Raw genomic sequence first — 24,621 nt, 5'->3', positions numbered from 1 at the left:
AAGGATTTGTTTTTATTACTGAAATACATTATTCCCATATTTTACATTCGCATTATAATAAGTAGCCCAAGTTGAAACCTTGCTTGCCCACTCACTGCACAAGACTGTTGTTGTAATTTCCCATTTGTCCTGCTGGGGGCAGTAGAGCACCATGAAGCGTCTTATTACTGTCCTCTTTCCAAGCCGAAGAAAGAGAGTGGCACGTTTCCTGTTTGTCGCGAGCGGTCGTTCGTCTTCCAGCCTATCGTTGCGTGCTGCGGGCTTAAATTTCTTAATATTTTTGCGTCCTCACTTGCTTTGTTTCTTGTGGAAGAAAGGAAGAAGACAACAAAGCCGCCAAGATGCCGCGGATTATGATAAAAGGAGGCGTTTGGCGCAATACGGAGGTACGCGTTGGCACGGCTAACTTGGCTAGCCTCGTGCTAACTCCGCTAGCTTTAAATAAATACGCAGAATAGCGCCACATAGCTACAAGCTAGCTACAAAGTTCAGGAAATCGATGTCTTATAATGCGCTATTATTCTTATTTATGCCAGCCTAGAATATTTAATTCTCATTTTGAATTAGTCAACTAACATCATGAATATGAGTTACTTTAGTGGCTCCAAATAATTACAACCACTATAATGTTTAAGGCTAATGTTGCATGTCATTGTAGAGCAGGAATGAGCAAACATTATTATTGCGTTAAAATAAATTATAATATTGAATATACATTTTTAGGGAGAAAGTGGCTAAAAAGATGCAACAAATATTACAGGTTCCTTGATAATGTCAATGCTCACTGGGCTGGATTCAAGAATGTACTATCATTGAGCACAAATGATGGTTAGGCTGATTTGGAATCCAATCTGATGCAAATATTAATCATTCATGAATCTGCGAATTCCAGGATGAAATCCTCAAGGCCGCTGTTATGAAATATGGCAAAAATCAGTGGTCACGTATTGCCTCATTGCTCCACCGCAAGTCAGCAAAGCAATGCAAAGCCCGATGGTGAGTTTGTCCTTCCCACCACTTTTAAGTATGTAATATAATATCACATACTAACATCACATACTGTCTCTGTTTTGTCCTCAGGTACGAGTGGCTGGACCCCAGCATTAAAAAAACTGAGTGGTCCCGAGAAGAGGAGGAGAAACTTCTTCACCTGGCCAAGCTGATGCCCACCCAGTGGAGAACTATCGCCCCCATCATAGGACGTACGGCCGCCCAGTGTCTGGAGCACTACGAATACCTGCTGTACGTTCGCATTTGTCCGCCACGCCACACGACACCAGCACGACTCTCGTCGAGACGCGTTTGACTCTGTGTGATTTTTAGTGACAAGGCAGCACAGAGGGACAACGAGGAGGAAGTGGGAGAGGACCCCAGGAAGTTGAAGCCGGGAGAGATAGACCCCAACCCTGAGACCAAACCAGCTAGGCCGGACCCCGTGGACATGGATGAAGGTGCACAAACCTCACTAGTGACTAGGAACCATTTGATCAATGTTGAGTTCCTGTCGTGAGAAGGTGGCCGTGAACTTCGTGGCTTCTGGTATTCTTCGAAAAGACAGAATTTTTTTTTTTTTATATGAGGACAATCTTAAAACCCTATTTAGAAACCTTGTCCAGTTTTAAAGCCCTACATTGGAACAAACAAAATCTCTGGCTTGTAACTCTAACTCTAACTTGTTTGAAACCACATCCTCTAAACCTAAATTTAAAACCCTAACTAAGACTCCAAGCCATAATCTGAAACCCAAACTCTGACTTTAGGCCTTATTAAAAAATGTACTCTTGAAACCCAATCCCAGACTCTTAAATTATTATTTGAAGCCCCAACCCGCTCTTTAAACCCTAATTTAAATCTTTAATCCTTGTTTGAAACCTTGACTCTTTTTTTAAAAACCCTACTTTGAAACACAAACCCCGGCTTGAATCAATACCTTGTCTTGAAAATGTAACCCTTGTTTGAAGCCTTACTTAATCGGGGCTTGATGTTTTCTGAGTGTTTTGATAGTCAGTAATTGACCTTTTGAAATGTTTTCAGATGAACTCGAGATGCTGTCTGAGGCCCGAGCTCGCCTGGCCAACACGCAGGGCAAGAAGGCCAAAAGGAAGGCCAGAGAGAAGCAGCTGGAGGAAGCGAGGTCACGTTTGCACCCGATTTGAGCTGTTGATCTTTTCCTCGCACTTGTCCATATTCACCGCGCAAGTTCCATCTCGCGCAGGCGTTTGGCGGCGCTGCAGAAGCGCCGAGAGCTGCGAGCGGCGGGCATCCGCATCGGGAAGAAAAGGAAGAAGAAGCGAGGAGTGGACTACAATGCCGAAATCCCCTTTGAGAAGAAACCTGCCGCTGTAAATCACCATCAGTTTGAATTCTTGCTACAGTTGAACCTTCGTGATTTTAAGGGGGCCGAAACCCGACGCGACTAGCGAACATTTTCAAATGCTGTCGTAGAATGTCTAAAAAGGTTTCACATTGCTGATTTTAGCAGTTAAAACCCCAACATATTTCCCCTCTCCCAATAAACTCCAAGATTGTATCCAACTCTGGGGGTTCACTGTCCTGCATTGTGTGCGTTGACAGGCGCATAACGTCTGAGCGGCCATTTTGTCTGCTTTCAGGGCTTCTACGACACCAGCATGGAGCTTTACGACCCACTGGCGCCCAACTTCAAGCGTCTCCGCCAGCAGCATTTGGATGGCGAGCTGCGCAAGTGAGTCACCGTGGTGAGCGTTAGCACTTTGCGCAGGCATTAGCGCGTTAGCCTCACGCCGCACGTTTGTCATGTCTCGGCAGCGAGCGCGAGGACCGAGACCGGAAGAAGGACAAGCAGAAGATCAAGAAGAAGAAAGAGAGCGACCTGCCCTCCGCCATCTTGCAGACCAGCGGCGTGGCCGAGTTCACCAAAAAGCGCTCCAAACTGGTCCTGCCCGCGCCGCAGGTGACAACCTGATGCTAGCACGTGAATCGAGACATGGAAACGCTTGCACCGGATTGAGCATAAAGGCGAGAGTTCGGGTTCGAAAGTGGCGATTCCCGGTGACAATGCGGTCGTCTCTCCCGACAGATCAGCGACGCCGAACTGGAAGAGGTGGTGAAGATGGGCGTGGCCAGCGAGGTGGCCCGCCAGGCGGCCGAGGAGAGCGAGAGCGCCAACGGCGCCTCCTCCGCGTTGCTGTCCGAGTACAGCATCACCAACAACATGAACGCCGGACTGCGTACGCCGCGAACGCCCGCCGCTCAGGACAGGATCATGCAGGTCAGCTCACTTCCGAGCAAACGCCGGCTTCAACGTCTCATTCCAAGATGCTAATTTGAAGCCATAATCCGGGTAGCGCTCGGCCATATGAACGGTACTTTCAATATAAGGTCTACATTTTGCCCAAGGCAGAGATTTTGACTCTACCGTCTTACCGCGGTGACGTCATCGCATTAGGGCTGTCCCGACGAGCGTAAATACGTCGACACGCACAACATACCGTTGACGTTGTCATACTGCATATTTGCATAATTTTGATTTGAGATTTGCATAATTAATGTTATCTAAAGTAAATTTCTTCTTTCGTTGTTTTTTTTTTTAAATCCATGTATTTTATATAAAGGACTATGTAAAACCAGTAAGCAAATTATTAAATAAATAAAAAACACTTAATTGTATACAGTTACCGTGAAGGGATGCAGTTTATATCGTGATATAAACTTTGGGCCACATCGTCCAGCCCTAAATCCTGGTCCGAATCACGAGTCCAGACTTGAAACCCTAATTTGAAGCCATAAGACTTGCTTAAAACCTTAGACTGTTCTTGAAATCCTAATTTTAAACCTTAATTTCAAATTAATGTTTGAAACCTTAGATTAGGCTCAAACCCCTCATTTGAATCCCGAGCCTAATTTTGAAACCCCAACTAACCTCACCTCTTGTTTAAAACCCTCAAATGTTTTTGTAACTTGAATTTGAAACCTTAACCTCGAGACCCCAACCTTGCAGTGAAACACTATGCTGGGTTTGAAACCCTAACCCAGGTTTAAACCCCAAATTTGACATCCTAAAATTACTGAATTGAAACCTTGAACAAGATTTGAAATAATGAAAGGGAAACTAACAATAATGATTTCGGTATTCAAAGCTCAAATCACATTTGACGTTTGCATCCTCCCAGGAAGCTCAGAATCTGATGGCGCTGACCAACATCGACACGCCACTCAAGGGTGGCCTGAACACGCCGCTGCAAGACAGCGACTTCAGCGGCGTCACGCCCCAACGGCAGCAAGTGCAGACCCCGAACACCGTGCTCAGCACCCCCTTCAGGTAACCGCCGGCAAGCGCGCCTCCGCCCGCACCCGCGCGGCCTTTTCCCCAATAATGTTCAGCGCGCCGCCGTCCACAGAACTCCCGGGCACGGCCAAGGGTCGGAGGGCATGACCCCGCAAGCGGCTGGGACGTTGACCCCGCGGGGGCCGACCACGCCGGGTCTGACACCTGCACGCACGCCACTAAGGGACAAACTCAACATCAACAGCGAGGAGCAGCTGGGTGACCCCACCTTCGCAAAACATCTGGTGAGGGCGGGGGGGGGGGGGAGACTTTTTTTAAATTGTATTATTTTACTTTGCTGTTTTTTTTTTTTTTGTAAATGACTGACTTGTTGCGTTTGTCGACAGCAACGAGAAAACCTGCAGCAGCTGCGGCAGGGTCTGATGTCACTTCCTGTGCCCAAAAACGACTTTGAGATCGTCCTGCCCGAAAATGCAGAGAAAGAACTGGAAGAGACCGAGATGGAGGTTGGCTACGTGGAGGACGCCGCCGACGTGGAGTCGCGCAAGCAGGTCAGCGCGCACGCACACACACACACACACACACACACACACACACACACACACACACTGCTAGTGGGAATACACGACTATTTACAGAACACAAAAGCTTTAATTTGACATTTCAGATGCACCAACATTTGTTTACGTCGCGCTCGGGTTCTGCCAGATGCTCGTCGTCACACACACATGTTGATGTGTGTATAATGTGTTTGTGCTTTTCAGGCCCAGCGCGATGCGGAGAGGGAGAAGGAGCTCAAGCTGCGACACATCGCTGTACAAAGGAGCCTGCCCAGACCCACCGAGGTAACGTTTTACACACGCACGCACATGGGTTGGGTTTGCATTCCTAGTGGGGACATCTCATTGACACAATGCATTTCCTTGACCTTAACCAATCACAACAGACTGCCTTACCTCAACCAAAACCCAATTCAAACCTAAACTCTAAAAACAAGTTTTGACCCTTAAAAAGAGGTTTGGACTCGTGGGGACCACCAAATTGTCCCCGCGAGGACACCTGGTCCCCACAATGATAGTAAAAACCCAGAAAATAAGACCTCGTATTATTAAGCGTCCTACCTTCAGCTTTTGTCTCCAGTTTCACCAAGCTGTTGCGTTGAACGGGGTTGCGCCCTGTCCCCCCCCCCCCCCGCTTCCTTTTTTCTCTACTCAACTCCACAACAGAATCCACGGGAAAATCTTTAACATGCTACTTGATGTACACCGTACACACATGCATCATACAAGTGTGTGTGTGTGTGTATGCGCGCGTCGCCAGGTGAACGAGTCGGTGCTGCGCCCCCCCATGGAGGCGCTGAATGACCTGCAGGTGTCGGACGAGCTGATCAAACGGGAGATGATCACCATGATGCACTACGACTGCCTTCACCATCCGTTGGCTGCCGGCCAGCTGCAGCGCGTCAAAGCCCGCGGGCCCGCCTCCGCCTCCAACAACGCCCTGCACATCGCCTACCTGGACGGGCACGCCTACAACACCGTCAGCACCGACGACATGGACAAGGTCACCGCTCTCCTCTTTGCAAATTTTGAAATTTGTCATTTATTTTCACTGGATTCATCTTTGTTCTTTATTTCAACTGGATCAAATAAAAGCTCAATAAAGTTTTTTTTTTAAATGAGAAGCTTAGAAATTACGTTTAGAGAACACTTTGAAAGATAAACAAAATTGTAGAACTAAAAAAGCAACGCAAAAAATCTCATCAACTTGAAACTTTGACGTCTATCACCGTCATTGGCAGCGAAAGAGTTTAAAATCAATAAATCCAAATCAACGTTTTTGTGTGTTCAGGCCAAAGCCATCTTGGCGGCCGAGATGGAGGTGGTGAAGGCGGGAATGGGCCACGGAGATCTCGGCATGGAGGCCTACTGCCAAGTGTGGGAGGAATGCTACAGCCAGGTCAGGTCGCCTCCACGTTCGCGCTCGTGCCCGCGTTCGCCACGAGACTTTTACAAATGGCGTGTCTGCGTGCTGCAGGTGTTGTACCTGCCAGGACAAAACAGATACACCCGATACAATATGGCCAACAAGAAGGAACGAATTGAGAGCATGGAGAAGAAACTTGAAGTAAGCCGCATGCACATACGCACGTCCCTGTTTTATGTTATTTTTTAGAGAGAAAAAGACCAAATTCGGGAAAGCTGAATTTTTTTTTTAATATAATGAATTCCCAGGTATAGAGTTTTTGAGGGAATGCCCCCAAGAAGTGTTTTTTTTTTTCAAGGAAAATTGTTTTTTGACTTTTAGGCCAGGCAGGAGTTTTAAGTTTGAAAAGCCTTTTTTTGTCTTTTTTCCTCCTTTGTTTTTAAAAAGGGAAAATAAAATAAAAATTTTAATAGGAAAAAGTAAAACCAAAGTTCATGGATTTTAGAAGTATTTTTTTATTTAATTTTTTCTTCTTTTCCCCCCCAAAGTCAGGTTTTTACAGAAAAATATTTTCTAATTATCTTTGGGGGGGAAAACTAAATCAAAGAAAAAAATCTAAACATTTTTTTTCTTTGGTTTTACCTGAATCTTCGGCACAAAACATTATGACTTGAAGAACATAAGTCTTATGTTTATTAATACAGTTTATCTTGTTTTCCACAACTCCCTTTTTTGGTTTGTTGTTTTAAGGAAAAAGGTCATGTCATTCTTTTTTTTTTCATTGGAATAAAGTTAATTTTTTTTAAGCATTTTTATCCCCCCCAAAGAAAATTAATTTTTGCGTATTTTGCTGCTGATGGTGTTTTCTTTTGCGCGGCGTGCAGGTGAACCGCAGTCACATGACAGCGGAGGCACGCAAGGCAGCCAAACTGGAGAAGAAGCTGAAGATCCTCCTGGGGGGCTTCCAGTCCAGAGCGCTCGGCCTCCTCAAGCAGCACAACGAACTGTGGGAGCAGGTCGGCCTCCGAACTCCTCTTGTCCTTCACACCCCCCCCCCCCCAAAAAAACAGCCTTTTAGGGATGAGGAAATGAGCTCAACGATTGCGTTGGCAATTGTTAATTACGAAAACTCAAAACGACAACTTGTGTAGATAAAAATAAATGATTGCCAAATAATTTTGGAAGATATTAATCCCCAAAGATTTTATTCAAATGACTTAGCCCACTGGTTTTCATTGGTTCAATTATGTTGACCGGGTCAATATCACTCGGCGGACATTTTGAAAGAATACATGATTGCCAACTGCATACTTGTCTCACAATGCCTCTGAAGCCTAAAAACTGTTTTTTCAGTGTTATACTTATTTTGTGCACTAGGTGGAGCAAGCGGCCACGGAGCTGGAGACTTTCAGTCAGCTCAAGAAACAAGAAGACATGGCCATTCCCAGAAGGCTGGAGGTCACTAACACATACACAATATATATAAAAAAAAAATTTTCTTCAATAGGCTTTTATTAGCATATTAATGTTGTGTGTGTGCTTAGGCGTTGCGTGAGGACAAGGAGCGTCAGATGGATCGAGAGCGGGAACTCCAGCAGCGCTACGGAGAACTTATGACCGAGCGAGAAACCCTGGTCAACAGCGCTCAAAAGCTTTGAGCAACAAGTGAATGCATTATTTTTTTTTTTAAACAGTGTATGAAATAAAACCATCAACGTGAGCTCGCTGTGTTCTACGTCTCTGTGTTAGTGACCAATAAAGTTTATTTTGGCAACACCAAATTGTGCACGATGAGTGATGTCCACTGAACATAGAAAATGAAGACCAAAAAAAAAAAACGGTGTGGTGATCAGCAGGCCAGGTAAGACATCCCACTCCTCCTGTAGGCGCTCTGATGGAAACAAAAGTTTGATCACGCGTGTGGACACGGAAATCCATTTGAATGCAAATGTGCACGTGCACGTACAGTGTGCCTGAAGTTGTATCTTCTGATGGCCTCTCGGATGTGACAGAGTTGGATGGCGCCGCTCGGAGGTTCTGCTGTGGCAGGACAGCTCTGCAACAACACGTTTTCAAATACAAATTCTGAAAGTCTTATGAATAATTACATGTATGGACATGGGGAAAAAATATCTTTACTGTTGTACACATTTTGGTGGGGGGGGTTGTTACAAAAAAAAATTTTTTTGGGGGGGGGGCAAAAAATCTTGGAAAAATTACTTCATGAAAGTTGTTTCTGTTAAGGCTTTTTTTGAGAGGAACTTCTATTTTTTCCAAAATATTTTTAGGGGAAAACTTATTTTATTTTTTTTATTTTTTCTTCAAAAATAGTCACAGGAATTTTTTTTTTTTTTAAAGATCTAGAAAAAAAAACTTTTTTGTTCAAAGGGTGTTTTAGTAAGATTTTAGTTTAAATGTTTTTCCTCAAAATTAGATTTTGAGTGAAAATCAAGTTTGATTGAAAAAAAAAAAAATCACAAAATAAATATTTGACAGTATTCTCATAGTATAACTTGTGAGATATTTCTCGATCTTTGGTTGTGACCTTTTTGCGTTTCCTTTGCCGCACTCGCCCGTCCAGGCTTCCGTTGCCTTGGAGGAGGGGCTTGGATGAGTGGGAGGAGCCAGGAGTGGAGGGAGGCGTGGCCTCGGGGGAGTCTGATTCTTTCTTGACCTGCCGGACAAACAAGCAAAGTTGACCTCAGAAAAACAAATAATAAAATAGAAAAGAAAGACGTGACTCCAGCTGCGTGTGTGTTGTGCACGTGCGTGTGAGTGAACCTCAACATGCGTGTTGTAGTGTATGTGGCTGGCCGAGATGACATGAGTGACGGCGTTGGTCTTCGCCACCATTTCCTGCTTGACGAGCAGAGACAAGTCCACAATCTGCAAGCAGGAGAACTTTTTTTAATTTTTTTTATTTCAAGGTATGTTTGGACGGATGATGCGGTTACCTGGGCGACGGTCTCATAGGCCAGGTAGGACAGGATCTCCATGGCGACGCCGTTGGGTTTGAGCTCCAGGCTGCTGCAGTCCAGCCAGTCGCGAAACTTGGACGCTTTCTTGGCTGCACGCACACACAAACTGGACTTAAAGTAGGTACAAATAACGTTACATGTAATTAAAAGAAAAAAATCACCTAATATGAGAGTCTAGATGATGAAATATGTCAAGCTGTTACGACACAACAAAAACGAGTTACCAAAGCTGAGCTGCCGACTCTCGCAGAATTCCGCGTATTGCGTCTGGTCCATGGCTCTGCTGTGACGCTCCAAACGCTGCAATCCCATAATAATCACCATTAAGAATCTTAATCCCAAAACATGATGCTAAGGGTGCGTCGCCACGGCAACCACCTCCAGCCTCTCTTGCTTGACGGGGTCCACCTCCTGCCGCTCGGCCAGCGACACCAACTCGCTGGTGTGGTCCAACCACAGCAGGTAATCCTGAGCCAGACGCTGGCGGCGCTGGTTGCCCCCGGCGACCGTGCCCGACGACCCCGCGCCTTCGCCACAAATCCTTCCAATTATTATCGTTGAGGATTCACGATTTCATGGAAAAAGTCACGAGGGGCCGACCTTGCTCTACTCCGTCGTCGTCGTCCAGACCCTTCAGAAGCTTCGACTTGTAATCTCGGAACTGGAGATACTTCAGCAGCCTCGAAACCTTCCTCTGCACACACGCACGCACGCATGCTTGAAAATGTATTCACGTCTTACCAACAATTACTTATGAAAAAGTCTGACTTTTTGAGAAGGTGAAAAAAAAATTGCTTAATTTTTTGGTCATATTTTTTAATCAAGAAAATTTCCTCATCACATACAGCAGTAATTAAAAAAAAAAATCAAGATTTTTTTTTTCTATTTTTTTCCTGGAAAAAAAATTCTGTATATTTTTTTTCAAAAGAAAAGTTTTTTTCCCATTGCAAATTTTCCTTGAGAGAAATTTTCCCCCAATTTTTTTTCTTAGACATTTTTTTTCCTGAGAAAATTGTTTTTTCCTTAACTGTTTTTTCCACATTATTATTATTATTTTTAGAGAATATGTTCCTCAGAATGATTTTTTCCAGGAAAAAAAATAGAAAAATATTTTTTTTTCTATTTTTTTCCCCTAGAATATTTTTTTTTAAGAAGAGATTTTTTTTCCTGGGAAAAAAATTCTGTATATATATTTTTTTAAATATTTTTTTTTTCTCCTTGCAAATTTTCCTTGAGAGAAATTTTCCCCCAATTTTTTTTCTTCGACATTTTTTTCCTGGATTTTTTTCCTGAGAAAATCGTTTTTTCCTTAACTGTTTTTTCCACATTATTATTATTATTTTTAGAGAATATGTTCCTCAGAATGATTTTTTCCAGGAAAAAAAATAGAAAAAGATTTTCTTTTTCAATTTTTTTGCCCTAGAATAAAAAATTTTAAGAAGAGATTTTTTTTCCTAGAAAAAAAATTCTGTATATTTTTTTTCAAAATAATTTTTTTCCCCTTGCAAATTTTCCTTGAGAGAAATTTTCCCCCAATTTTTTTTCCTGGATTTTTTTCCTGAGAAAATTGTTTTTTCCTTAACTGTTTTTTCCACATTATTATTATTATTTTTAGAGAATATGTTCCTCAGAATGATTTTTTCCAGGAAAAAAAATAGAAAATGATTTTTTTTTTCAATTTTTTTCCCCTAGAATAATTTTTTTTAAGAAGAGATTTTTTTTCCTGGAAAAAAAATTCTGTATATTTTTTTTCAAAAGAAAAGTTTTTTCCCCTTGCAAATTTTCCTTGAGAGAAATTTTCCCCCAATTTTTTTTCTTAGACATTTTTTTTCCTGAGAAAATCATTTTTTCCTTAACTGTTTTTTCCACATTATTATTATTATTTTTAGAGAATATGTTCCTCAGAATGATTTTTTCCAGGAAAAAAAATAGAAAAATACTTTTTTTTTCTATTTTTTCCCCTAGAATAATTTTTTTTAAGAAGAGATTTTTTTTCCTGGAAAAAAAATTCTGTATATTTTTTTTCAAAAGAAAAGTTTTTTCCCCTTGCAAATTTTCCCCCAATTTTTTTTCTTAGACATTTTTCTTCCTGAGAAAATCGTTTTTTCCTTAACTGTTTTTTCCACATTATTATTATTATTTTTAGAGAATATGTTCCTCAGAATGATTTTTTCCAGGAAAAAAAATAGAAAAATATTATTTTTTTCCTATTTTTTTCCCCTAGAATAATTTTTTTTAAGAAGAGATTTTTTTTTCCTGGAAAAAAAAATCTGTATATTTTTTTTCCCCTTGCAAATTTCCGTGAGAGAAATTTTCCCCATGTTTTTGTCTGAGAAAGTATTTTTTCAAGATTTTTTTTTTTTACGATAAAACTATTTTCACAATTTTTTACTATTTTTTTTTTTTTAATCTCACATTATGGACGCCATTTTTTCCCGGGGGAAAAATATTTTTCTTCCTCCAAAAAAAATGTCCCATTTCCCAAGAAAAAGGTTATTTTTCCAAGTGTTCCACATGATATGTGAGTGTTTACTGTGTTGACCTTGTCTCTGCGCATCAGAAAAAGGATGTCCTCCACGGCGATGACCCTTGACCCCCGAAGTGTGGCACCCTCGCTGGCCTGATGGAGCTGATCAGTAAGTCAAACTTTTAAGTCATGTGGAAAGTCCCAAGCTATTGTTATCACAAACAACCTTTGCTATGTAAAAATGTTGCATTTGAAAACTGCAAAATCACAAGAGCAGTCTGGTCTTGCAGTACCGCTCTCTTCCTCTGGGGCAACAGTGAGTCCACATGTCTGAATGCAAAATTTTGAAATGTTTGACTTTCTTTATCAAAAATTGTTTTTTTGAAAAAACTTCACAAAACCTTTAGAAACTTAAGAAACAAGGGAAAATAAATGAAGACATTTCCATTACACAAAATGTGTGTGTGTGTGCGTGTATAAAACAATGCATTACCATGGTGATGAGCTGCGTATGCACAATGTCCTGAACCAGAGCTGCTGTCTCGTGCAGCGGCCTGCGAGCGTCTCCCAGGGCAAACCTGGCACACGCGTGCACGTGCACACACACACACACACAGACACACACGCACACACACACGCACACACAGACAGGTGAGTCAGCCACATTTGGACAAACCGCCCATTTGCATGTCGAGAAAGCAGTTCCAGGACAAGCCACAAAAGTGAAAACCACATCCTCGGACATCCATTCTCATCTTTCCCCGGCCCGCCTCCTCTGTGCCGTGATTGGCCAACGACAGGTATCAATCACACAGCTGAGAGGGACTTGGTTTTGAGGTTGAAAGGTTCACGCTGAGGCTTGGGGTTCGGTTTTGGGGTTGACTTGGTCGCAGGAGTCTCTGACCACCGACGACACACCAGGTAAGTAACATACACACACACACGCACACACACACACACACGCACACACACACACAGCAACTGGGTGCAGCAGCATGTGGTGTATTTTATAAAATAGTTTTTTTTTTAAACAATCTTGCAAAAAATAAATGTGTTCATGTACATCTTCACTTCTGTGACACTACTATTATAAACACATTCTTCCTGGTTCTAAATATTTTGTATTAAAAGCAAAATCCATATCAACATTTTGATCCAACGTATCCTTTTCTCCTTTTCATCATAAAAGCTTTTCAAATGATATTTGATGACTAAGCATGGAGTTGACAGGTTTTACGCTTCAATGACGCATCTCCCATTTGACAGCACAGAAATGGGAATAGTGCCACTTGAAGCATTTCATTTTGGGAGTGTGCATGATGCCTTCCTTGTGTATCGTGGAGTGTGACCATGTGTGGCTGTGTGTCGTGCTCATCAACAGGCTGACATGGCTTCAAACAGTCTCTTTGGTGCCATCGGACACACACTCTACACAGGTCAGTGTGACCGTCCGCGTGTGAAACTGAGATTGAGTGTGTGTTTCTGTGCGTGTGTGTGTGTGTGTGTGTTGTACTCATACATCATGCCCTGTATCTCGGGTATGAAACTGGTCCTGGATGCAGCAGGACGTTCTCGGGAGCCAGCCATGTGACCTATGTCGACCAATCACAAACTCTGATACTAAATAAAAACATCAACACGCTTTTTAGAACATCACATTTTCATCAATCTCACAGATTTTAAACACAACACATGTAGTGTAATTGGCAATTTTTTAAAATGTTTTCCCCCACCACAGTTGACAAAAATAAACCACATTTTTGGGCGGTTTTCTTTTGTTATCATTAATACCACACTGAGGCCAAAAACAACAACTTAGGACAACAGTATTGAGACAACACGCTCACACACACACACACACGCACACTGGCAGGTGTTTTAACCGCACTGCATCCCCACCGGTAGTAAAATCTGAATAATAAAAACGCCGCAGTTGCCCTGTATTCAAAAACTGCGGTTAAAGAGTCATCAGTGCTCCACAAAAAAAAAACCACACGAAGAAAAGCCAGACGAAGACAAAGACATAGCGGCGGAGGGAAGCAAAGAAGAACAAATAGAGGAAGACATCAGTAAAACTCACCAAAAAGTAAAGTTGTCCAGCAAGTCGTCGTTGTCGTTTGTGTTGTGTTTACGTTAAAGCGAAATCCCGGCGCGCTTTGATGACGTAAATTAGAACGACCGGAAGCATGCGTGCGGTAAATACATATATTTTTCTTTTTATAAATCTGTTTTCAGAAAAAAAAAACTTTAAAAAAATGTGTTAGTTTCTAATATTAAGTATGATTTAAAAAATAAATAAAAAGTCTTAGGTGAAACAAGTCTTGAGTACTTTTTTGGGGTTAAAATCTTCTCTTTTGAGAGCAAGATCTTATTCTATTAAAAATAAGACATATCGAAGAAACATTGAGGAAAATGTTGAAATCTTATTCATGGGAAATGTTAGATATCAAAGGAAATATACCTACCATACCACTTAAAAATCGTGTTTGCAAGCGAGCTTTTTATTTAACATATATACACTAATATTATAAGAATACAATTCATACATTTTGTGTGGTTGTCAATCAGATGCTGCGATGAAGCACCGATCTGCGTCCAACCTCGACCTGGACGAAACCGAAGAGTGCTATTCACGCGAACGTGTAACAGCGCCCCCCAGAGGCCTAGTGGCCACCGACAGCCCCAACTTCCTGTGCAGCAGCCTGCCGCGTCACTGGAGGTGCAACAAGACCTTGCCTCGACCTTTCACTGTGAGCACGATCCTGCATTTCAATGGGACTTATTATGAAAATGAGACGTTTTAATGAATTGCGTAACTAAGTCATTCTTTAGTTATCTGATTATCTGGAAATGTAAAAAGTGTGAGTGAGCTTTTCTGCATTCCGCCCTACTGTGATGTAACAGCGGGCTAATTTACATAATAACCACCTCCACATCATATCACAAGAATGACTGTTTGAAGCACTATTATGCAAAGGTAGGCAGAGTTAGCACGGTTTGGCATCATTATCATGTGATAATCATGTTGACAACGACAAAGTATGTCATGTGACTTGTTCCTCCATCGTGCAGGTAGTTTCCCTGGGCAACGACGTGCCAGACGGCGCCGTGGTCACGCTGATGGCGGGGAACGATGACAACAGCAGCGCCGAGTTACGCAACGCCACGGCCACCATGAGGCAGGGACACGCCCACTTCAACGACCTCCGCTTCGTCGGTCGCAGCGGCAGAGGTAGAAGGAAAGCGAAATAATAATGTACGTCTCACTGAAACTCGGTAGTTCAGGAGGCTTCAAGCTGTTTATTGCCACTCCTCGATAAAGTTTACTGTCAAAATAAAGAGAGAATTTCATGATGCGTATTCAAAAGAAGCCGCACAACTTTGCCTTTGGAATATCTGCTAGCTTAATGCTAACAAACAATTGAAAACTCCATAGACTGGCTAACGAATAGCATTGACAGGTGTAATAATAACCCTTTAAGGGATATTGGAAAACAAATCAAGTTGAGTTGAGCTATTAAGTAAAATGGATGAGTAGTTTTCTTTTTTTTTATCGTGTTTCATTTCTTTTAATACCCTTTTTCCATTTCACCTATTTTTTCCTTTCCAGGTAAGAGCTTGACCCTGACCATCAATGTCCTGACCACGCCCCCTCAGGTGGCCACACTGCACAGGGCCATCAAGGTGACGGTGGATGGCCCGCGCATGCCCAGACGTCAGTACATGCCGCCACTCACACATACACAAACACGATGGAATGTTATTATTATTTTTCATCCAGCTCAGTGGCATTGAATCGATTGTTTTTTTTTATGTCTCTTCCAGGACAGCGTCAGAAAGAAGTGCAGTCCGCATTCTTCAGGTCCTCCAGCTGCAGCGTGGAATCTTCAGGTAAAAAGCACACTTTTGAAAAAAGTAGTCCTTGTAGTTTGAATTGACGTTTTTGTTCGTCTGACTTTGCATTTTTGTGACCATGGCAACGAGATTGGGAAATCACTTCCTCTAGTTACAGTTTTGTACATTTGCTTGGGAGTGTGTAAAATTGTGTTGTTGTTTTTTTCCTCATCTTCTCGGCCGCAAATTTGTGTCTTTGTGCCAACTTTGTTGTACCAGATGCATTTTGGGTCATCGAATGTGCGGTGTAATTGCCAGCGTATTTAAATACATAAGCTGTTTGTTTGGTACGTTCAGCAGGAAACCTTCCGACTTGTATCTAACCGCGATGGAGTTGCCATACTTCCGATTTCCTAATGTGCAGATTGGGTTTGGTGTGCAAATCGGGTAACCACAGTCCTCCTCTCCAGACTGCAGATCCTCGCCTTCCTCCTCCGTGTGGACCAGCGAGCTGTCTTCGATGGCCGCCCTGACGTCTTCCTTCCCTCCGCCTCCCAGAATGCACCAGCAGCATCAGCATCGCCAGCGCCATCCCACCCTGGCCTACCAGCCGCCCGCCTACGCCTCCTACCTGAGCTCAGCGGCCCCGCCTCCGCTCAGCCACGCCGCCCCCTTCTACTACGGGCCCAGCCAAGCCGTCCAGGGTGCGGGGGACGATGGCGGCGCGGTGGCGGCGGCGGCGGCGGCGGCGTTGAGCGCTTACATAGAAGGGGCGTGTTTTGCCCTCAGGGGGGAGGAGCCTGTCTGGAGGCCTTATTGAGACGTGCTTGGGAAGTCAAAAAATGGCGTTCCTGGGAATGTTCCTGCAGTCCAAACTTGAAAGGTTCCTCCGAAAATGTTTCGTTTTGGAGTAATAATAATAATCATAAAGATAATGACGAGAGAAAGCTGTAAAAATTGAACTTGCATGTGAATTTATTTTAAAGCATCTTTTTACAAATAAATATCACAAAATGGTTTTAAAACTCAACTCACATGTCAAGTTAAAGATGAACACTTGTCAACTCATCGAGTCAACACAAATTTCAAATGAATGCGTTTTTTCCCCCCGTTATGTTTTCGTGGCGTTGAAGCTCACCCGTGGCATGCGAGAGCCGTGCACACCCAATTCCCGCACGCGCACACGCACTTGTTGCACTCCCTCCTGCTTTCAGCGCCGTCCTTCACCGCCTCGTCCTCCAACCAACACTCTACAAGCGCAACAATCAGCAAGTTCAAACATTTGCTTTTATAAATCGCAAAGGGACACAATATAAATACAAAATTAAAAATAGTTAAATGACTAAATATATTTTTTTTAAATAACTAAAAAAAAAAATTTAAATGACTAAATAATTTTTTTTTTTAAATGACTAAAAGCGAAAATAAATACGTATCTAAAAATATAATAAAAAAAAAAAATATATATATATATATATATATATATATAAATGGAAATAAAAACAACAAAATATGTATCCATAAATAAATAAATAAATGTAAAAATAAATACAAAAATACAAACCGAGATTCAAAAAATAAAAATAAATGTAGAAATAAATACATATATATATGTGTGTATAAACATATTTTGGTATTTATATTTCCATTTATATTAATTTTTTTGCCTTTAATGTATGTTTTTTTATATCCGTTTTAGTCATTTATTTATTTTGAATTTTAGCAGGTTTTGGTCCGCCATATTAGTCTACCAATGTCTTCTATTGGAGGTGGACCCCATTTGCTCAATCCAGGAATAATTATTCATTTCTATTTTGTACATACCTCAAACTATACCTACATCATGGCCACAATTTAGCATCGCGTGTCTACAAATTAACGATCAATCGGGTGCTAAAAATATCAGAAATGAGATGAAATGACGTGTGCATGTATTTACTTTTTTCAGGCGGACGGAAGCTTGGCGTCAAACAGTTAATAAACTCGGTTAAACTCAGTTTCCAATCTGCGTTGTCGTCCGACAGCTCGATCAACGCGTCCACGCACAGAGACCTGCCGCACACACACAACATTTCAAGATCTTTCCCTTCGCAAAATGTCAAACTTGTGCAAATGGCTTGCACCTGAGCAGCAGGTTGGTCTCGGGGCAGTTGGAGTAGGTGAGGTCGAGGGCCGTTTCGTTATGTTTCAAGAAGGTCAGGAACTCCTCGGAATCGAGCTGCGAATCTCCGTCGTCGTACATCTGCAGCCAATTGGACAAATGTCGCACGAAGCGAATCAACGCAATCAGTCCCCTCGTGTTACGATGACAAATCGGAAGTAAAAAAAAAATAATAATAATAAAAAAGTAAGACCTGAAAGTAAGCTTGCATGAGGTCATTGACAGTGGAGGCGTAGATCGTTTTGTTGTCGGACGTCACCTCGGCCTGCACCCACCGGATCACTCGGTCCCTCAGCCAGTCCCGATTAGGCAGGAAACAAACCACTGCGACCGCACAGCAAGATCAACAACAAGTTGGCTGCCGTGGAAAAAGAGGGATTAAACTCGCTCTTACCTGGACTCGCGTCAGTCTTTGCTGTTTTTTCTGCGAATAGAAACAAAGGAAAACGTCACAACGTAATTCATGGATGCCAGTCGATCAAGTATCTTTTGTGAAATATGAAGAGATTTGATGGACGTTTGGACTTAGACCACTATTGCACAAGACTTTATTTTTTACATCACAGTTGTTTCTTTTCAGGGCACCAAGATGATATTGATCGAGATCCAACCTATGGACTGACAGATTTTCACCATATCTCAAATGTGGATCAAGGTGCAAGAAAAATGATCACATATGAACATCCAAAATCGTTATATTTAAAGAAAGCCACAATGTTAAAAAGATGACAAATGATTTAAAAAAAGAAAAATGGAGTTAGCCCACTTTGATTCTTAGTGGCTTGTTTAGTTCTGGGGTCATTTATCACAGTGGGTGAAAGAAGGAACTTTTGGATCCAAAGAACGAATGGACAGTTTTAATACCAGGAACCACGAGTACCAAAAATGGGGGGAAAAAAATCAAATCAAATCTCGCGATGCATGTTGTGCATGTCGTTTTTTTCCTGTTTCATTGAATTATTTTTGTCTGAGAATTTATTTTCTGTTAAAAAAAAAATGTTTCTAAATATTTTCCTGTTTTTCAGATTTTATTTTGAATGACAGAAAAAAATATTTAAAAAACAGAAAAAAAGTCCAAAACCAGAAAAAAAATTCAATAAAACTTACAAAAATATTTACTTACTTAAAAAAAAAAAAACGCCTCCACCCCCTCTAAAGAAAAAAGTCTGAAAAACAGGAGTGTTTTTTTTTTCTTCAAGAGAATGCCATACAAACATTCATCAAATCTATAAACATTTCATGAAAGATGATAATATCATATTTCAGAAAGTTATTTTTGCATGAGGTGACAGTAACTTCTGCTGTTGTGGTGGTTGTGCTCACCCTGACAAAGTCCCGCATGCTGCACGTGGATCTTGGTGCGCGCGGCGCACGCGTCTCTGTGCAGCTCGCAGTGGTTCCGGTAACTTCTGCTGTTGCTGCCGCAAACCCAGCGTTCAGAAGCCTCACATTGCTGCGCAACAAAAGAGAGAAGACATTTCATCAGACGGTGGGAGAAAGAAGCAAAATGCTTTCTTTCTTCTTTTTTTTTTTAACCTTCAAACAGCGACAGACGGGCTCGCCTGTGTCGGTAGAAACACACTCTCGACCGGCGCCGCAGAAAGTTCTGCCACAGATGGACTCATCCTGAAATCAGATTTATTGGCAGGAGCCTTTGTGTGATTGTGCATGTCGGAGTGCAGATGGTGAACTTTGACCTCCCAGTGGGACCCTATTTTCAATGACAAAGAGTCTGCAGCTTGACACTTTGACCACCTCAGTCGAGCGGAGATGCCGCTACACACACGAATTCTCACGATTATTGTGAAGAGCGATTTATGGGATATCTTTCAAAATGCAAATGTTTTTCAATGTTCACCTATTTACAAAAGAAATAGAAAAAATTGTGTCAATAATGATCAAAATTCCTGATTGATCAGTGCAACAGTGGGACAACTCCCATTTTCCAAGTTGGCTTCACTCATGAAAGAAGGTGTCACTTCATGCAAAAATAACTTTCTGAAATATGATATTATCATCTTTCATGACATTTTTATAGATTTGATGAATGTTTGTATGGAAGCGTATTGCATTCTCTTGGGAAAAAAACACTCCTGTTTTTCAGACTTTTTTCTTTAGGGGTGGTGGAGGCGTTTTTTTTTTTAAGTAAGTAAATATTTTTGTAAGTTTTATTGAACTTTTTTTCTGTTTTTTGAATATTTTTTTCTGTCATTCAAAACAAAATCTGAAAAACAGGAAAATATTTAGAAAAACAAAAAAAATTACAAAAACAGAAAAGAAATTCTCAGACAAACATACAAAAATAATTCAATGAAACAGAAAAAAAACGACTTCCCCCCATGCAAAAATAACTTTCTGAAATATGATATTATCATCTTTCATGACATTTTTATAGATTTGATGAATGTTTGTATGGAAGCGTATTGCATTCTCTTGGAAAAAAAAACACTCCTGTTTTTCAGACTTTTTTCTTTAGGGGTGGTGGAGGCGTTTTTTTTTTTAAGTAAGTAAATATTTTTGTAAGTTTTATTGAACTTTTTTTCTGGTTTTTGAATATTTTTTTTCTGTCATTCAAAACAAAATCTGAAAAACAGGAAAATATTTAGAAAAAAACAAAAAAAAAACAGAAAATAAATTCTCAGACAAACATACAAAAATAATTCAATGAAACAGAAAAAAAACGACTTCCCCCAATGCAATAATAACTTTCTGAAATATGATATTATCATCTTTCATGACATTTTTATAGATTTGATGAATGTTTGTATGGAAGCGTATTGCATTCTCTTGGAAAAAAAACCACTCCTGTTTTTTCAGACTTTTTTCTTTAAGGGTGGTGGAGGCATTTTTTTTTTAAGTAAGTAAATATTTTTGTAAGTTTTATTAAACTTTTTTTTCTGTTTTTTGAATATTTTTTTTCTGTCATTCAAAACTAAATCTGAAAAACAGGAAAATATTTAGAAAAACAAAAAAATAAAAAAACAAAAAAGAAATTCTCAGACAAACATACAAAAATAATTCAATGAAACAGAAAAAAACCGACTTCCCCCCCATGCAAAAATAACTTTCTGAAATATGATATTATCATCTTTCATGACATTTTTATAGATTTGATGAATGTTTGTATGGAAGCGTATTGCATTCTCTTGGAAAAAAAACCACTCCTGTTTTTCAGACTTTTTTCTTTAGGGGTGGTGGAGGCGTTTTTTTTTTTTAAGTAAGTAAATATTTTTGTAAGTTTTATTAAACTTTTTTTCTGTTTTTTGAATATTTTTTTTCTGTCATTCAAAACAAAATCTGAAAAACAGGAAAATATTTAGAAAAACAAAAAAATTAAAAAACAAAAAATAAATTCTCAGACAAACATACAAAAATAATTCAATGAAACAGAAAAAAAACGACTTCCCCCCCATGCAAAAATAACTTTCTGAAATATGATATTATCATCTTTCATGACATTTTTATAGATTTGATGAATGTTTGTATGGAAGCGTATTGCATTCTCTTGGAAAAAAAACCACTCCTGTTTTTCAGACTTTTTTCTTTAGGGGTGGTGGAGGCGTTTTTTTTTTTTAAGTAAGTAAATATTTTTGTAAGTTTTATTAAACTTTTTTTCTGCTTTTTGAATATTTTTTTTCTGTTATTCAAAACTAAATCTGAAAAACAGGAAAATATTTAGAAAAACAAAAAAATAAAAAAACAGAAAAGAAATTCTCAGACAAACATACAAAAATAATTCAATGAAACAGAAAAAAAACGACTTCCCCCCCAAAGCTGCCCCCCAAAAATTACTATGAGTGCAATACTACTAGTGCACTTTTTTTTCCTAGTCGCAGTTATTTAATTGTTTTCATTTTTACCTCAATGAAATTGAAAGGGAGCCAACGAAGTTCAAAATCCTTACATTATCCGAGGGAAACCAAACAAGCCTAAAGAGTCATCAGAGAGATAGAAATCTCCAAGATTTTATGACAACCATGAATTCTAAATACTTCTACTGCCGATTCTTGCTGCTACTCAAACGTTACTTTGTTCATGTCGTTTGCAATTCGCATACGCCAATCGACGATCATTTGATACATTACAGTACAATGTCTGCATTTATTTGATCAAGTGCAATACGGCAAACTATTCCTGTTGCTGTTTACATGAACATCATTAATCATTAAATATCTTGCACAGTTTACGATTTTGAACACCGCTAATTACTCTTGCTGCAGTTCACATTTAATTGTGTCTATAACATTTACGTTTGATAGGGCGGTTACCTTGGCAACGGGGGATGCGCAGACTGGATGCGCAGGCAGCAGCAGCAACAAGACAGCGAGACTTGTCAACATCTGCAGGAGAGATCAACCAATTTAAAGACTTTCATTAATAACAATAAAGGTTTATAGAGGTTAATACGGCTAGCAAAGCACAATGAAACCTGTTAGTGCCTCTTATAGTACATTACGATGACCCCCCCCCCCCCCAATATAGTTAATACCTTACCTTTGGTGATTGTTTTTTTTTTTTGGGGCCAAAAACAGAATGTAGTCATGCACTTCTTGCAAAAATGATAACAATAACAAATTAGAAAGCGCTCTCAGTGTGTTGCAGCACATTTGAGCACGTACTATTCAATATATAGAGCACAAAGGAAGAATGTCTTACCTCGCTAATTTGTCCCAAAATGTTATGAATTTGGCCAGAAGTTTTGAAATGCAAACCGCGTCAGACGTCTGATCTCAGGTGAAAATTTTCAGCTTCTGGTCATCGGCACCTGCTTCACTAACATTTTGCTTCAGAATCATCTGCACACTGGATGAAGAGGAGGAAGACGAGGAGGAAGACGAGGAGGAGGGATGCAGGAACAGACACACCAGCTGTCGGTAACCCCCCACCACACACACACACGCGCACGCACACGCACACACGTGCAGCTGCATGATGTGCTGAGGCAGCAAAACAAAGGCAAGCAGGGTATATTGGTATTATGATTATTTCACATTTTACAACATGCACAGTTTGTCAAGAAGTCTCCATACCTTCAGAAAAGAAAAAAAAAACGTCTGACAAAGTGAAGTTTTTTTTTTCTTCTTCTTGAAGAAGGGCCAAGCTGCAGAATGGAAAATACTGTAATTGTAATGACCTCACTTGATTTTACTAGAAAAGCACGTCAATGTATCGAACAAAACTTTGGTTAACTAGATTCACGTTTTTAAAACGTATAAATATTTTCGAGACTTCAGCCAGCAGAGGGCGACATTCACATGATGTGAGTTTCTACATCAACGTGAAAATGGTTTCATTTGAATATTTAGCGGAATTGGGATTTTTTCTAAGGCGTTAGTGTATTTTAGTGATTCGTAACAACGGTGTGTTGTGAGCCCTCCTGTTTCTTCATACTGCACTCAACATCCATTTTCTATATGGCAAGCCAGGACAAGCCGAAAAACACAGCATGCTTGGAACCCTCATTTTTTGTCTAACCCATCGTTGAATCCTAATCCTTCCCAAAAATGCTAATTTGAAACCCTAACCCTTGTTTGAAAGCCTAAAGCATCACTTGAACTTTAGGACCTTAACCCTGGGTTTTAATCCTAACCTTGGCTTCGTTGGAACCCTACTTTGAAACACCAACTCAGGTTTGAAAGCCTGACCGTGGTTTGAGGCCCAAATTTGAAACCTTAAGCCTGGCTTGAAACTAACTTCATACAAATATAAAATACTAAATAGTAACCATTGGGTTGTCTTGGAATTGTCAACAATAGATCAAGAACAGTATACGACTAGATAAAAAAAAAAAAAAAACAGAATTGAGAAGCTATGGGTTCACAAAAATAAAAGTATTTTCACTTATCCAATATATACAATTTTGATTGATTCAACATCACTTTTTATATGCTGTGTGTGTGTGTGTGTGTGCGCGCACGTACATATTTCCCACCTCTACTATCATGTCAGTGTAGCACAACATTGCCATACAAGAGCACTCACATGCATATATGTCTCACCTCGTCTTACTCCATTTTTATTTTTAGGAGGCGCACCATCAGTGTCATGGCGCACACCAGCCGGGCGCGGGCTTATCTGGATGGTCGCACCTCCTCTGACACACACACACACACACGCGCACACACGCACACTGGAACAGATGAAGAATCTTATGCCAAGTTGAGTGCCAACAAATGAAATGAGGTTTTTAGATCCGTTTAAAAAAAGATGACAGTAAGCCAATTTAAAACCAAACTGAATGTTGGAACGAATTGTAGACTGCAGAGGCAGTCAGTGGACTTTGGAGACGCTGCATGACCTCGCTGTGACGGGTTCCACTTGAGAGGCCAGTAGCAGCAATTGGAGCTAAAGTGGGGACTTTAAAAGGAGGACTGGCTGCCTGATAATGAATCCATTGCAAAGAAGAGTGTCCAGAAAAGCGCTATATAAATCTGATGCATTACTATTATTATTATTATTTTCTTGAATGGGATATGAATCAACATAAACATAAAAAGAGATAGGGATAAGAATGAATCGAGGTTTAGTTACAAAATGGAGGACGTGCCTTAACATGAAAGCCAATTATTATTTTGGGGGTTTTGTCAACCCCTTTTGCACCTTTCTTTTTTTATCGTTTTTGACTTTTGTTGTTGTTGTGTTGTTTTATATATTTAGGTTTTGCGTTATGTTCATTTTCATGTGCAATTCAGTGTGTAAAGTGTTCACCAAATTAAGTGGAATTGAGTTGAGTTTGAACCTTAAGAATGTTTAACATGTTTTTCCCCGTGTATGAAAGGACATACAATATTGGCTGTGTGGCAAATAAAGCGTGCGCCTGAAGCAGGGTAATTCTACAGTATTTTATGACTTATTTCCTTTGGGCTTCTTTGGCATGACTTTCTGGCTTGGCAGAGAGTGACCAGTTCTTCGTCTTCTTAAAAAAACAACAACAACAAAAAAGCTTCAAGCTATAGAAGACATTTTTATCAATTTTGGAACAAAGCTC

At 40.5% G+C, this 24,621-nt stretch overlaps 4 protein-coding genes across 6 annotated transcripts; 2 read left to right on the top strand and 2 right to left on the bottom strand.

Moving 5' to 3' along the window:
* The first annotated feature begins 188 nt into the window (after positions 1-188).
* cdc5l (CDC5 cell division cycle 5-like (S. pombe)) lies at positions 189-7,977 on the top strand. The gene is made up of 19 exons (XM_086092961.1): positions 189-386; positions 893-996; positions 1,081-1,242; positions 1,324-1,451; positions 2,035-2,134; positions 2,216-2,342; positions 2,613-2,704; positions 2,788-2,932; positions 3,059-3,250; positions 4,152-4,300; positions 4,380-4,551; positions 4,654-4,818; positions 5,032-5,112; positions 5,588-5,830; positions 6,119-6,226; positions 6,305-6,394; positions 7,078-7,209; positions 7,571-7,651; positions 7,738-7,977. The coding sequence occupies exons 1-19, from the start codon at positions 342-344 to the stop codon at positions 7,849-7,851; spliced, it is 2,430 nt and encodes an 809-aa protein (XP_085949087.1). The 5' UTR covers positions 189-341; the 3' UTR covers positions 7,852-7,977.
* supt3h (SPT3 homolog, SAGA and STAGA complex component) lies at positions 7,688-13,797 on the bottom strand. 3 transcript variants are annotated; one of them, XM_086092962.1, is made up of 12 exons: positions 13,719-13,797; positions 13,158-13,230; positions 12,132-12,216; positions 11,714-11,800; positions 9,772-9,865; positions 9,550-9,698; positions 9,396-9,471; positions 9,148-9,260; positions 8,975-9,079; positions 8,739-8,867; positions 8,160-8,249; positions 7,688-8,084 (listed from the first exon to the last, which is right to left on the bottom strand). In XM_086092962.1, the coding sequence occupies exons 2-12, from the start codon at positions 13,223-13,225 to the stop codon at positions 8,043-8,045; spliced, it is 1,038 nt and encodes a 345-aa protein (XP_085949088.1). In that variant the 5' UTR covers positions 13,226-13,230; positions 13,719-13,797; the 3' UTR covers positions 7,688-8,042. The 3 variants fall into 3 exon arrangements, with proteins under 3 accessions (XP_085949088.1, XP_085949090.1, XP_085949091.1); XM_086092964.1 differs by having other exon boundaries at positions 13,158-13,258; positions 13,719-13,778; XM_086092965.1 differs by lacking the exon at positions 13,158-13,230 and having other exon boundaries at positions 13,719-13,791.
* A 417-nt stretch (positions 13,798-14,214) lies between these two features.
* On the top strand, positions 14,215-16,765 carry runx2a (RUNX family transcription factor 2a). The gene is made up of 5 exons (XM_086093482.1): positions 14,215-14,388; positions 14,711-14,870; positions 15,249-15,353; positions 15,464-15,529; positions 15,943-16,765. Exons 1-5 carry the CDS (start codon positions 14,215-14,217, stop codon positions 16,290-16,292), a joined length of 855 nt encoding a protein of 284 aa, XP_085949608.1. The 3' UTR covers positions 16,293-16,765.
* Positions 16,548-22,600, bottom strand: LOC147163414 (follistatin-related protein 1-like). Its single transcript, XM_086092966.1, has 9 exons — positions 22,290-22,600; positions 21,902-21,973; positions 19,170-19,259; positions 18,957-19,086; positions 18,028-18,057; positions 17,827-17,957; positions 17,596-17,714; positions 17,412-17,524; positions 16,548-16,722 (listed from the first exon to the last, which is right to left on the bottom strand). The coding sequence occupies exons 2-9, from the start codon at positions 21,971-21,973 to the stop codon at positions 16,607-16,609; spliced, it is 801 nt and encodes a 266-aa protein (XP_085949092.1). The 5' UTR covers positions 22,290-22,600; the 3' UTR covers positions 16,548-16,606.
* Between the last annotated feature and the right edge of the window lie 2,021 nt (positions 22,601-24,621).

The sequence above is a fragment of the Leptonotus elevatus genome, chromosome 13, assembly GCF_054856555.1.
Source record: "Leptonotus elevatus isolate MCC_2025b chromosome 13, RoL_Lele_1.0, whole genome shotgun sequence".
Classification (NCBI taxonomy): Eukaryota; Metazoa; Chordata; class Actinopteri; order Syngnathiformes; family Syngnathidae; genus Leptonotus; species Leptonotus elevatus.
The sequence above is the reverse complement of the archived record's forward strand: the minus strand, read 5'-3'. Positions and strand labels throughout refer to the sequence as shown.

Excerpts from the sequence above, each read along its gene's own strand:
- cdc5l (XM_086092961.1), top strand. The coding sequence starts at position 342 with ATGCCGCGGATTATGATAAAAGGAGGCGTTTGGCGCAATACGGAG. Across the intron at positions 3,251-4,151 it reads CTCAGGACAGGATCATGCAG|GAAGCTCAGAATCTGATGGC; the intron begins GTCAGCTCACTT and ends GCATCCTCCCAG. Across the intron at positions 4,552-4,653 it reads CCACCTTCGCAAAACATCTG|CAACGAGAAAACCTGCAGCA; the intron begins GTGAGGGCGGGG and ends GTTTGTCGACAG.
- supt3h (XM_086092962.1), bottom strand. The coding sequence starts at position 13,225 with ATGGCTGGCTCCCGAGAACGTCCTGCTGCATCCAGGACCAGTTTCATA. Across the intron at positions 11,801-12,131 it reads ATACGCAGCTCATCACCATG|CTCCATCAGGCCAGCGAGGG; the intron begins GTAATGCATTGT and ends CTTACTGATCAG. Across the intron at positions 8,868-8,974 it reads ACTACAACACGCATGTTGAG|GTCAAGAAAGAATCAGACTC; the intron begins GTTCACTCACAC and ends TTTGTCCGGCAG.
- runx2a (XM_086093482.1), top strand. The coding sequence starts at position 14,215 with ATGAAGCACCGATCTGCGTCCAACCTCGACCTGGACGAAACCGAAGAG. Across the intron at positions 14,871-15,248 it reads CGTCGGTCGCAGCGGCAGAG|GTAAGAGCTTGACCCTGACC; the intron begins GTAGAAGGAAAG and ends TTTCCTTTCCAG. Across the intron at positions 15,530-15,942 it reads CTGCAGCGTGGAATCTTCAG|ACTGCAGATCCTCGCCTTCC; the intron begins GTAAAAAGCACA and ends CCTCCTCTCCAG.
- LOC147163414 (XM_086092966.1), bottom strand. The coding sequence starts at position 21,973 with ATGTTGACAAGTCTCGCTGTCTTGTTGCTGCTGCTGCCTGCGCATCCA. Across the intron at positions 17,525-17,595 it reads GAGACCAACCTGCTGCTCAG|GTCTCTGTGCGTGGACGCGT; the intron begins GTGCAAGCCATT and ends TGTGTGCGGCAG. Across the intron at positions 16,723-17,411 it reads CTTCCGTCCGCCTGAAAAAA|AGTGTTGGTTGGAGGACGAG; the intron begins GTAAATACATGC and ends TTGCGCTTGTAG.